General features: G+C 41.0%; 1 protein-coding gene across 3 annotated transcripts in view; it reads right to left on the bottom strand.

The window, feature by feature from the left end:
- The window catches only part of PTPRR (protein tyrosine phosphatase receptor type R), a 393781-nt gene that overhangs the window by 55816 nt on the left and 325012 nt on the right, over positions 1-12953 (bottom strand). For all 3 annotated transcript variants that reach the window (XM_077265278.1, XM_077265279.1, XM_077265280.1), the window contains 2 exons: positions 6277-6387; positions 3404-3561 (listed from right to left, as the gene is read on the bottom strand). In XM_077265278.1, coding sequence (XP_077121393.1) covers positions 3404-3561; positions 6277-6387 — 269 coding nt within the window. The remainder of the gene's footprint in view (positions 1-3403; positions 3562-6276; positions 6388-12953) is intronic.

The following is a 12953-nucleotide window of genomic DNA, read 5'->3' on the forward strand; positions in this document are numbered from 1 at the left end:
AAGTAATTTCTGGATGGTATTTTAATAGGGTTTTCAGCTGACCGTGAAGTTCCCTATTGTATCTTCTTACTATCTAGTAAGCGGACCTCGCTTTGCTGAACCTACCTTCATACTGCGTATGTCTTTTCCTCTGAACTCACCGTCAATATATGTGGGGGGCTTCTGTCTCCTTTTTGGGGGAATTTCCCTAGAGGTAAGCCAGGTCTGTTTTTTCCTCTATTAGGGTTAGTTAGTTCTCCGGCTGGCGCTGGGCGTCTAGGGATAAAACGTAGGTACGTCACCCGGCCACTGTTAGTTGTGTGGTAGGTTTAGCTCACGGTCAGCTCGAGATTCCATCACCCAAGAGCTAGTCTGTTATTTAAGTTCTCTGACGTTCCCTTGCCATTGGGAACCATGACAGGACGTGTCACGGTAGCAGCCCTGGGCGTCCAATAAAATGTGAATGGGGAATAAACTTTATGAAAGTTATTGTTCGTGACGCCACCTGTGGTACTCGGCAAATGTAAGCTGTTAGCCGACGCTGCTTGAAGAGACTGCTGGGGCTGATGATGATGCAGCAGAGTTGGTACAGCTCTCCAGAGGCAGAGCTTTAGTCCAGGGCACTTAGATTGTAATATGTTGGTGAAGGCAGTTGTGGTGGCTGTGGTGCAGGGTGGATGGCGCAGTAAATAAGTGAGGACAAAGCAGGGTGCAGTTTCCAATGCTTTACACACAGTTCTTAGTTGCCCCAGTCAGGGTGCTGTGTCCTCCAGGTTTGTGGTCCAGCCAGCTCTCAAGCAATTTGGGTGTACTTTCCAGAACCCTCTTTCTATGTTCCTTTTTCTGGCTGTCTCTCTGTGCTGGCTTCGCCTCTCCTGCCCTGCGCCTGCCACACAGTGTCCCAAGCCTGCAGCAGTGGGTCTTGTCGGGCCGTTTGCACTGAATCCCTCTGGATCCTATATGGCTGCTTTTTCAGCGAATGTGTGCAGATGTGGCTGTGGCACATACAGATACCACAGCCTCTGGCTAGCTAGCTAGCTGAGTCCTTAGTTTCTCCACTAGAATGGGGCCGGTCCCCTAACTGCGATCTGGTCCCTCCACCGACCACGCCGGTGGATACGGGCCCCACAGATGGATCTCTCACTATCCGTGCCCTTAGGACCCCTTCTGTCCTTCTGGGAGTTTCCTTCTGCTTCTCTCTCTCACTTCTCTCTTCTGTCTGTCAGGAGCTACAGATCCTCACATCTGCTCTGCTCCCCTGCTCTCTCAATCTCCCTAGCTTTCCCTCCTAATTAGCTCCTCCCCTACCCCACCCACTCCTCCATCAACCTTTACTATCCAGCCTGGGATGAGGCCTTCCTCCCTTAGGGTATGCCCAGGGTATGACTTAATTGTCTAATGTTGGATGCAGGTGTAGGGTTCTGTGCAGTGCCCCCTCCTTACCCGAGAGCGGAATAACACACCTCTGGGTGAGGTGCAGTACTCTGTGGTGACTGGACCCTCAGGGGCACCACATTGGTTTATGCTGCCTTAAAATAAACCAAAGAGGATTTAAAGAGACAGTGTTCCCATGTTTCTACCTCCGTATACCGCCACATGAGTTGAACTACCACAATACATTACATTTAGTCCTGAGATATATAGCTTATATTAAAATCCAGGGCTGCATTCACAATTTTCCTACCAGGACTGAGAAGAGGCCTGTAGTTCATGCTACCACTGTCGTCATAGCCTCATTTGCCGTTTCCTGATATGCATACACAGATGCTTCTCACAAAATTAGAATATCATCAAAAGTTCATTTATTTCAGTTCTTAAATACAAAAAAGTGAAAGTCATATATTATATAGAGTCATTACAAACAGAGTGACCTATTTCAAGTGTTTATTTCTGTTAATGTTGATGATTATGGCTTACAGCTAATGAAAACCCAAATGTCATTATCTCAGTAAATTAGAATACTTTATAACACCAGCTTGAAAAATGACTTTAAAATCTGAAATGTTGGCCTACTGAAATGTATGTTCAGTAAATGCACTCAATACTTGGTCGGGGCTCCTTTTGCATTAATTACTGCATCAATTCAGCGTGACATGGAGGAAATCAGCCTCTGGCACTGCTGAGGTGTTATGGAAGCCCAGGTTGCTTTGATAGCAGCCTTCAGCTCATCTGCATTGTTGGGTCTGGTGTCTCTCATCTTCCTCTTGACAATATCCCATAGATTCTCTACAGGGTTAAGGTCAGTCGAGTTTGCTGGCCAATCAAGCACAGTGACACTGTTGTTTTTAAACCCGGTATTGGTACTTTTGGCAGTGTGGACGGGTGCCAAGACCTGCTGAAGAATTACATTTCCATCTCCAAAAAGCTTGTCAGCAGAGGGAAGCATGAAGTGCCCTAAAATTTCCTGGTATACGGCTGTGCTGACTTTGGACTTGATAAAACACAGTGGATCTACACCAGCAGATGACATGGCTCCCCAAACCATCACTGATTATGGAAACTTTACACTTAGACCTCAAGCAGCTTGGATTGTGTGCCTCTCCCCTCTTCCTCTAGACTCTGGGACCTTGATTTCCAAATGAAATGCTAAATTTATTTTTCATCTGAAAACAACACCTTGGACCACTGAGCAACAGTCCAGTTCTTTTTCTTCTTGGCCCAGGTAAGACATTTCTTGCATTGTCTATTGGTCATGAGTGGTTGACACAAGGAATGCGACACTTGTAGTCCATGTCCTGGATATGTCTGTATGTGGTGGCTCTTGAAGAAATTACTCCAGCAGTTGTCCACTCCTTGTGAATCTCCCCCAAATTTTTGAATGGCCTTTTCTTAACAATCCTTTCAAGGTTATCCAGGTCGCTTGTGCACCTTTCTCTACCACACTTTTTCCTTCCACTCCTTTCCATTAATATGCTTGGATATAGCACTCTGTGAACAGCCAGCTCCTTTAGCAATGACCTTTTGTGGCTTACCCTCCTTGTGGAGTGTGTCAATTACTGCTTTCTGGACATCTGTCAAGTCAGCAGTCTTCCCCATGATTGTGGAGCGTACTGAAACAGACTAAGGGACCTTTTTAAATGCTTAGGAAGCCTTTGTAGGTGTTTTTGTTAATTATTTTAATTTACCGAAATAATGACTTTTGAGTTTTCATTGGATGTAATCATTAACATTAATAGAAATAGAAAAACTTGAACTAAATTACACTATTTGTAATGACTCTACATAATATATGAGTTTCATTTTTGTATTGAAGAACTGAAATAAATTAACTTTTTGATGATATTCTAATTTTGTGAGAAGCACCTGTATATGAATGAAAAGAGGCACACAGCTTGTGAGGGTGGGGAGGCAGTACCTAAAGGCTCATGTAGAATGGGTATTATAGAGACACTGACATAATTAATTAATTGATATAGATCAATACCTGCAGTGTACGACCACCGGACCTCTGTCATTAAAAGATTTACTGTCGTCTTCCACATCCAGCATGAGTTGAAGGAGAGGCTGAGCACTGTCTGGAGTCTTATGGTCAGGCCATGAAGTGTACCAGTAATGTTTCACAATGTGTGACTGGCTTCCTTGCTGAAAAAAATAGCAACAGACCCTTTAGAAGTTTTGAAAAAAAGGGGTAATAATGAATGATGTGACATATATTCCATATCATCCTCTGCCACCTCCCCACTAGTATCCTTGTCGGTGGCAAAGGTGGAAAATTGTAACCTCCATTTGGTAGTACTAATGCCAGGATGGGGAGTGCCAGTGGAATAGATGGTGCTAGTGGCAGTGGTGGATATAATATTGGTGCATCCTGCGCTGCTGCACACGCAGCTCATCAAGTAAGGGGGCCCATTTCCAACCCCAAAGCAGGTAGAATCATGCATTATGATATACAAGAGCATATCAGGGACATAAAAAAGGTGGCAGACTGTTTGGAACCACACCTTCTCAAAACCATCCCGAAACATTTCCTTGAGGTCTATCAATGTAACCCAAAGGGACTTATTGTTTGGGGTATAGACCATGTCTATATGGGTATCCGTGGCGGTAATCTTAAACAAAAACTTTTACAGAAATGAACACTTTGGATGGTTACACTGGACACTCTAACACCTAGCGGCCTTAATGAAGCCATCAGTTTCAAGTTTCTCTAATCTTTATACTGTATGTGCTATTTTATATGGGTCACAGGTTATTTTTTTAGGTGTTTTTTTGTGTGATTAATTTTTTCCAAATTTTGTAGATATGTTCTACCCCTATTACTCCCATGATGAATCATCATCGCATCATAACTCTGGATCAATCATCAATGCTAACCACAGGTAATGAAAAATTTCAGGAAATCTGTTTGGGACCTCAACATTTCAACACATGTTGTGCCGAGCTATGACGGATCATGATATGTACTCTGGACTATAGAGTTACAAATTATTATTATTATACTTCTTTTTATTTTTATAATCTTTATCTTATTATATGTTAAGAGCTATATACTGTAATATTTGCTATGTGCATGTTGACTTTTGTCTATTTGTGCACTGGAGGTGTATTTCAAGAACAAACGGACCAACATTAATATTTTTACAATGTTTTCTTATTGTGGCAATATTATAATATGTATTCTATGGACAAATAAATTGGTACTGACGCTTACACAATGTCTATTTATATTGTAGCATTATAGCATTTATCTGCCATGCACTCATTGTGCTACTAAAGGTTTATTTGATTACAATCATGCTTATTCTAGATTTTGATTTTCAGTCACTGTAATTTTTTGATTAATCTTTTGATTTTTTGTTATGATTATACTTCTGAAGATTGACCTACAGTATATCATATGCTGTCATAGGTGTTATTGCTTTAATTTTATCTTTTTGGTTTTTTATTATTTATATTTGTTGTCAGCTAGAAGCACATCTATCAGGGATTTATGTGCCATTGCATAGCTTTCTTTATCTTCACAGGATAGCTTTAGGTATTCATTAAAAAACCTTTCCAATCTACCGTATATTAATATGACGGTTAGCTTGATTCGCTGCCGTGGTAACTTGAGAGATGCTTTGTCCCCCTGTTATTTTAATTACTCACCTGCCAGCTGCAGTTTAGAATAGAAGCACTGACTGATGCGCAGACGCGCCCGACGTGTGCGCTGCACTCCCTGTGGCGTCGCAGGCATGGACGCGTTGCCATGGAGATGTGAAGTGATGACGCACATCCTCCTTCCCATCGTGCTTGTCGCGTGCCGACCGGCTTCACCATGGGGTGGGGCATCAAGTGAGGCTGCACGCCGATTCGCTGATTGATCCTTATCCTCCTATACATATACCCCTGACCCTATCTTTTTAACCACGCCTCCTGACGAAGCTGAAGGCGGTGAAACGCTCATTGAGGCTCTTGCTTGTCTCACTGGCACCCCAGCACACGGTAGTCATCATGTCTCAAGGTAAATAACTTCATATGTGAACTCCATTTCATATTTTTACCACGGACAGATCAGTTCAACCATATATTGCCCATTAGGTCATGATTGAGGGCAATCAGGAACCATAGATGCAGACTATATTTACTCTGCACACAGGCTCTCCACTATTTAGATGTAGAATCATTCCAGGTACAATTCCTATACTAGCTTCTAACCAGATCTATTGACTTGGTTAATATGATGTACTAGATCTACCTACTGTTTATTACTGCCCTGTGTTACGGTGCCAATTCAGACACAGTTCTTTTTCTATCTGGTATAATACTCCCCAACTCTTCATGTTACCGACGATCTTTTAGCTGCTTCTTACATATGAATGCCTTTTGTGTTTTTTTATCTGTTAAATATGTACAATAAAATGTATATTTTCATTAAAAAATCTCTTAAACTTTTTATTGAGATCTCTAGTCTACATACTTACTTAAGGCATAGTTTATAAACTGTAAAGGTTTTTGAATGAATACCTAAAGCTATCCAGTGAAGATAAAGAAAGCTATGCAATGGCACATAAATCCCTGATAGAGGGGCTTCTAGCTGACACAAAATATTTACGGTATATTAAATAGAGACTTGAGTTAAAAGTTGTTTTTTGGTGATACTACACTCATCTTCGTCATCGTTGTAGTTATTCAACACACTACTGTCTGGAGAATTTGTCTAATGTTTTAAGCTGTTCTCACTATTATAAATGGCCCTAAAATGGCTGCTTTAAGTGCAATTCAAGAAATCTCCACAATAAAATAAATTACCATTAAAAATGATGCTACATTCAAGTAACAGCCAATTGCGATTCCTTTTAGCAGAAAAAGTGTTACCTTTAATGTGAGACTCCGAATCGTATAATAGTCATGGTCGTCGACACTATTAACAAGCACCTCAACATTTCCATATATTCCTCTCTTTTCTGGCCAGTAGAGGACACATTTCTGTAGGAAAGAATATTGTCATTTACATAAATACAAATTTAAGACCATGAAACTAGGAAAGTTCATCATTGTAATTTTTTTTTTAATAATTGTAATTTTTATTGAAAAATTGTCATGTTTAACAAGAAACAGACTTGAAAAAAGAATACGGATTAACAGATTACAATGAAAGCAGAGTAAATCAGTTTTGTGGTATAGATATAACATACTGTATTATAGAGATATTCAAATTTCATATATATAATATATATATATATATATATATATATATATATATATATATATATAACAAAATAAAGAATAAGAGGAATACATGTGAGGCATACAAGTAGACAGAAGGGTAAGAGGATGAAGAAGGGTGTTAGGCGTTAAAGGATTAGGGGATATGACCTAGTGAATAAGGTTCCTAAATACTGAGACGTACCCAAAAGGTGTCCCATGGAGACTAAATTAAGTTGAATCTCTCAACCTTTTATTCATTCAGAGCAGTGCAATATTAAAAATTTCTAATATCTTTGATCTTAGTGTAGAAGTCATTTATAGACGCAGAGAAGTTTGTTTCCAATGAGAAGCTATCAAACATCTTGCAGCTGTCAATATGTGTACGAGAAACCTAACGGTTCTTTTAGAAATACTGTGCGGGAAAATATTAAGTAAAAAGTGTTGAGGATCTAGCGATATGTCTTGATCAAAGAACTGTTTAATCAAAGTTTGTACATACACCAGAATAGGTGGAATATAGATCCTGCCAACAAGGTACATTTGCAACACAAGGGGGAAATAGATGGAGCTAATTTATGTAGAAGCTCGGGAGTGTGGTACCAGAAGTGAAGGATCTTGTATTGAATCTCTTTATAAGAGATACAAGATGTCAAAATGGCTGCTCTTGACCATACAAATCTCCAATCGGCATCACTTAGGGCTCTACCCATTTGAGCATATATGGATGCCTAGTCAAGGAATTTCCATCAGGGTTCTGTATAATATTATAGACATCAGAGATCAAACACTTCGTTGAGGGACCATTTCTAGAGTCTTTCAAAGTGTGTTGGGATAGAAACCTGTAAGCTACGAAATATGGATGACTCAAAATGCCTGAACTTAATGTATTGCAATAACAAGAGCATAGGAACGGCTAATTTAGATTTCATCTCATGACTGTAATTTATATAATTTTCTATCGCATTTAAGACATAATAGAAAAAAACAAAGAACAGCGTAGGAAGAACAGCAGGAAAGCGAGTCATTATGTATGTTGTTTAGTTTTAGAACATCTTGACCTTTCCTGGATCAGTTTATTGTTGTCATATATGTTACTGCTACATCCATTAAGGTGATATACTAATTTATATATTTCATTCTATACATGTTATCCACTTTGGACCAATGACTACACCTCGCCCACTGTGGAAATAAAAAGACTGATCCCCAGCATGTACAGTAGAGTAGAGATAAAACACATTCTATGCAAATATACATCCTAGTGTATTGTGAGTACTGCATGGATAATCACACACACAGACCTCGTCACTTATTACGGTACAGTTTCCAAATGTTCCTTGCACACAAACTTTTTGATGTATGTGACAAACTATGTAATCACAAGTATTTTATCCTGAAGAAACTACTGCATAACATACAATTAACACAAAGTCTACATACAAACAGACGTGATGGTAAATGTATATACATCTATGAATCTGGTTTATCCAACTAACCTGTTCAGCATTTCAACAAGATGAACTATCAAGAGTCCCTTGAGCTTGTAACACGCATGGGCTCAGCTAAATCACTGCCTGAAATATTGTGACAAGCTCCCTTATAAGATGATTAGGGGAAAGAATAACATTTAAAAGTTCAGCAGCCACCCATTGTGGAAATGTTCACATTGTCACATTATCTGATCTGCAGCCCCTACTCCTCCCTATGAATCCGAGGGAAATTCTAAACATGAGAAAACAAAGGTCTAAAAATACAGTTGTACCCGGACCAGTCCAATAAACCATCTGTAGATGGCTTAGATTAAATCAGACTATACTAGGTAAAATATACACTTTACTTAGACGTAGCCACTCGCCAGTGGCGTAACTACAAAGTTATGGGCCCTGGTGCGAACTTTCAAATGGGGCCCCCCTCATGCCAAAATATTTTCCACCCAAATTCACATTTTCCCTATTCATTTTGCACACTACAGGTTTGTTGCAATGTTGTATAGTCTGACCTCAGTGGCGTAACTATCCGGTGCCCCATTCTCGTATATATTTGTCTCCCGTGCTGCCATTGTTCTGTAATGTATAAAAGAAAATAAACCATTATACTCATCAGGGGCTTACATAGAAGTCACGGGGATCCATATAAGAACTATAATGCACCCCTATTGGCCTGTTTAGTAGAATGCACTCCCCAAAGGCCTGTATAGTATAGTGCACTCCCCATTGGCCTGTATAGTATAATGCACTCCCCATTGGCCTGCATAGTATAATGCACTTCCTATTGGCCTCTATAGTATAATGCACTCCCATTAGGCAGTCTGTATAGTATAATGCACCCCCATAAGGCAGCCTGTATAGTATAATGCACCCCCATTAGGCAGCCTGTATAGTATAATGCACTCCATTAGGCAGCCTGTATAGTATAATGCACCCCCATAGGCCTGTATAGTATACTGCTCTCCCCATTGGCCTGTATAGTATAATGCACTCCCTATTGGTCTGTATAGTATAATGCACTCCCCATAGGCCTTTATAGTATAATGCACCCCCATTAGGCAGCCTGTATAGTATACTGCTCTCCCCATTGGCCTGTATAGTATAATGCACCCCATTATGCAGTCTGTATAGTATAATGCACCCCCATTAGGCAGCCTGTATAGTATAATGCACCCCCATTAGGCATCCTGTATAGCATAATGAACTCCCATTAGGCCACCTGTATAGTATAATGCACCCTCATTAGGCAGCCTGTATAGTATAATGCACCCCCATTAGGCCTGTATAGTATACTGCTTTCCCCATTGGCCTGTATAGTATAATGCACTCCCCATTGGCCTGTATAGCATAATGCACTCCCTATAGGCCTGTATAGTATAATGCACCCCCATTAGGCAGCCTGTATAGTATAATTCATTCCCATTAGGCAGCCTGTATAGTATAATGCACCCCCATTAGGCAACCTGTATAGTTTATTGCACACCCATTAGGCAACCTGTATAGTATAATGCTCCCCCATTAGGCCTGTATAGTATACTGCTTTCCCCATTGGCCTGTATAGTATAATGCACTCCCCATTGGCCTGTATAGTATAATGCACCCCCATTAGGCAGCCTGTATAGTATAATTCATTACCATTAGGCAGCCTGTATAGTATAATGCACCCCCATTAGGCAACCTGTATAGTTTGTTGCACACCCATTAGGCAACCTGTATAGTATAATGCTCCCCCATTAGGCAGCCAGTACAATATAATGCACCCCCATTAGGCAGCCAGTACACTATAATGCACCCCCATTAGGCAGCCAGTACACTATAATGCACCCCCATTAGGCAGCCTGTATAGTATAATGCACCCCCATTAGGCAACCTGTATAGTTTATTGCACCCCCATTAGGCAACCTGTATAGTATAATGGTCCCCCATTAGGCAGCCAGTACAATATAATGCACCCCCATTAGGCAGCCAGTACACTATAATGCACCCCCATTAGGCAGCCAGTACACTATAATGCATCGCCATTAGGCAGCCAGTACAATATAATGCATCCCCATTAGGCAGCCAGTACACTATAATGCACCCCCATTAGGCAGCCAGTACAATATAATGCACCCCATTAGGCTGCCAGTGCAATATAATGCAACCCCATTAGGCAGCCTGTATAGTATAATGCACCCCCATTAGGCAACCTGTATAGTTTATTGCACCCCCATTAGGCAACCTGTATAGTATAATGGTCCCCCATTAGGCAGCCAGTACAATATAATGCACCCCCATTAGGCAGCCAGTACACTATAATGCACCCCCATTAGGCAGCCAGTACACTATAATGCATCGCCATTAGGCAGCCAGTACAATATAATGCATCCCCATTAGGCAGCCAGTACACTATAATGCACCCCCATTAGGCAGCCAGTACAATATAATGCACCCCATTAGGCTGCCAGTGCAATATAATGCAACCCCATTAGGCAGTGAGTACAATATAATGCACCCCTATTAGGAACCAGTGCAATATAATGCATCCCCATTAGGCAGCCAGTAAAATGCATCTGACCCACCAGGCCCCTGATCTGCAGGGCCCGGTCGAAGTGGCGACCGCGGTAGTTACGCCACTGCCCCTCGCATAGAAGCCAATGTCAACAGAATGCTAGAGCTCTGGCTTATAAGGTTACGTATTGGAATGCCCTAGGAGCAATTGGAGGAAATCAGAGATATGATTCTGATGATATGTTCACATTGCTAGATATTATTCCTTTTTCGCTGTCATATATGCTTCCATCACTGACAGATCTGCCATGTTCATAGCTGTGAATTCATTAAAGGTGTTGTCCGATCTTAAGCTACAAGTCTGCAGTCACGCTATGTGACTGCAGACTTGTGAATCTCTGGTTTCAGCGTTTCTCTTTTGTCAGCGCCTTGAGTGGCGGGCACATGACTGCAAGCATGTGATTTGTATACATGCGTTCACGTGACGACTAGACTTTATGCCGTCTTGCTCAATTAAAGTGTATAGAGCAAGGCTAGATACAGTCTAGTGGGAATGTGGCTAGAAGTTTGCAAATCGCATGTTCCTGGTGCTGGCACCGGAGAATCCTCAAAATACGTAGTGCATGTGAAGTGAGGATTCACAGGTCTGCACAGAGTGACCACAGATTTGTATCTTAAAACTTTACAACACCTTTATCTGACATTAATTACCAAGAACAGTGCTTTTCACCCAATCTGCCAGTGCTTGGTTAAAATAATTTTAAAAAGCTACTACTTATGCTCCCCAGGTCCAACACTACCTCTCAGCCGCTGCTCCAGTGATTCTTTACACAGTGCAGCTGTGACATGACTCTTTCACACTGTAGCCGATCACTTAAGGTACCGTTACACTAAGCGACGCTCCAGCGATATAGACAACAATCCGACCTAAACTAGATCGCTGGAGCGTCGCTGTTTAGGTCGCTGTAGAGACGTCAAACACAGCAGCTCCAGAACGATGCAGGAGCGATCCAGTGACGTAACGGCGACTCACTTATCGTTCACGCTTCATGTAAAACATTGCTGACATCGTTGCTTTTGCTGTCAAACATGACGATACACGCCGATCCAGCGACGAAATAAGGTGCTGGCCTTCTAGCTCCGACCAACGATGTCACAGCAGGATCCAGATCACTGCTGCGTGTCAAACACAACGAGGTCGCTATCCAGGACGCTGCAACGTCACGGATCATTGTCGTTCTCGTTGGAAAGTTGTTTAGTGTGAAGGTACCTTTAGCTTAGCATCTTATGCTGTCTACATTAGCAGGTGACTGAGGTCAGTGATTGGCTATAGTGATGATGTGCATTGTAGTCATACAGTTTTTCATGAACGTCTTGATTATTTACTATTACTCAATGTATATAAGCAATAACACATAACAGATTGCTAACTATAGTAACTGTAGACATAAGTTCCGAAACCTGATTTACTGCTGTATCCCATCTCATATTTATATAATATAGATCACAGGCAATAGTAACGTGGTATCCCATACCATCAAGTAATGGCTAATGTTAAAAGTAAAGAGTCTACAAAAACTCACTGGAATGGACAAGTCTTGCCCTGACACTGTCCTATTATAATCTTATCTTGCCTATCTTGCCTTGCTTGGGCCTAAGAGCTGCAAGGAACCAAAGTATTTTCAACAAATAATGATATTACATAGTGGAAACCCTATAAAGTCTAAAATAAGATGTAAAATATACTGACCATAATAAAATACCGTATAATCTGTGAGAAATACTTATATTCCAGAACATTGAAAGAACTCTACCAAAAGCTAAAGCTCATAGAACAAAATATATTAAGTTTGGTTAGGCAGAAAAATGGTGTTGAAGGCTTATGGTATGTTCACACAGGGCGTTTTTGCTGCTTTTATATGCTAATTTTCAGCTGCTTTTTACAGTACCAGCAAAGCCTATGAGCTTTCAGAAATCTCGTGCACACACATTGGCTTTTTTTGTCATCAGGATTTTGTGCTTTGCTGCATTTTTTGGACATAGAGCATCACTTCTTTCAGCGTTTTTGCAGCTTTTTTCGCCTATTAGCTTGAATGGGTGTTGCAAAAACGCAGCAAAAATGCAGGTATCATTATTTTCAGCCTTTTTTCTGGAGAAAAGTCATGGACATTAGCATGGACAAAGAGACACAGGTAAGCCCCAAAAATGCACCAAAAATCTGCACCAAAAACGCACCTAAACCTGCGTTTTTGCCGCAGCTTCTTTCCTGCCAAGAAATCAGGCTTTGCTGCAGAAAAAAAGCAGCAAAAACGCCCTGTGTGATCATACCCTTAGGAAAGTTTATTTGTAATTTTTTTGTATTGGTAC

This window comes from Ranitomeya variabilis, chromosome 5, assembly GCF_051348905.1.
Source record: "Ranitomeya variabilis isolate aRanVar5 chromosome 5, aRanVar5.hap1, whole genome shotgun sequence".
NCBI lineage: Eukaryota > Metazoa > Chordata > Amphibia > Anura > Dendrobatidae > Ranitomeya > Ranitomeya variabilis.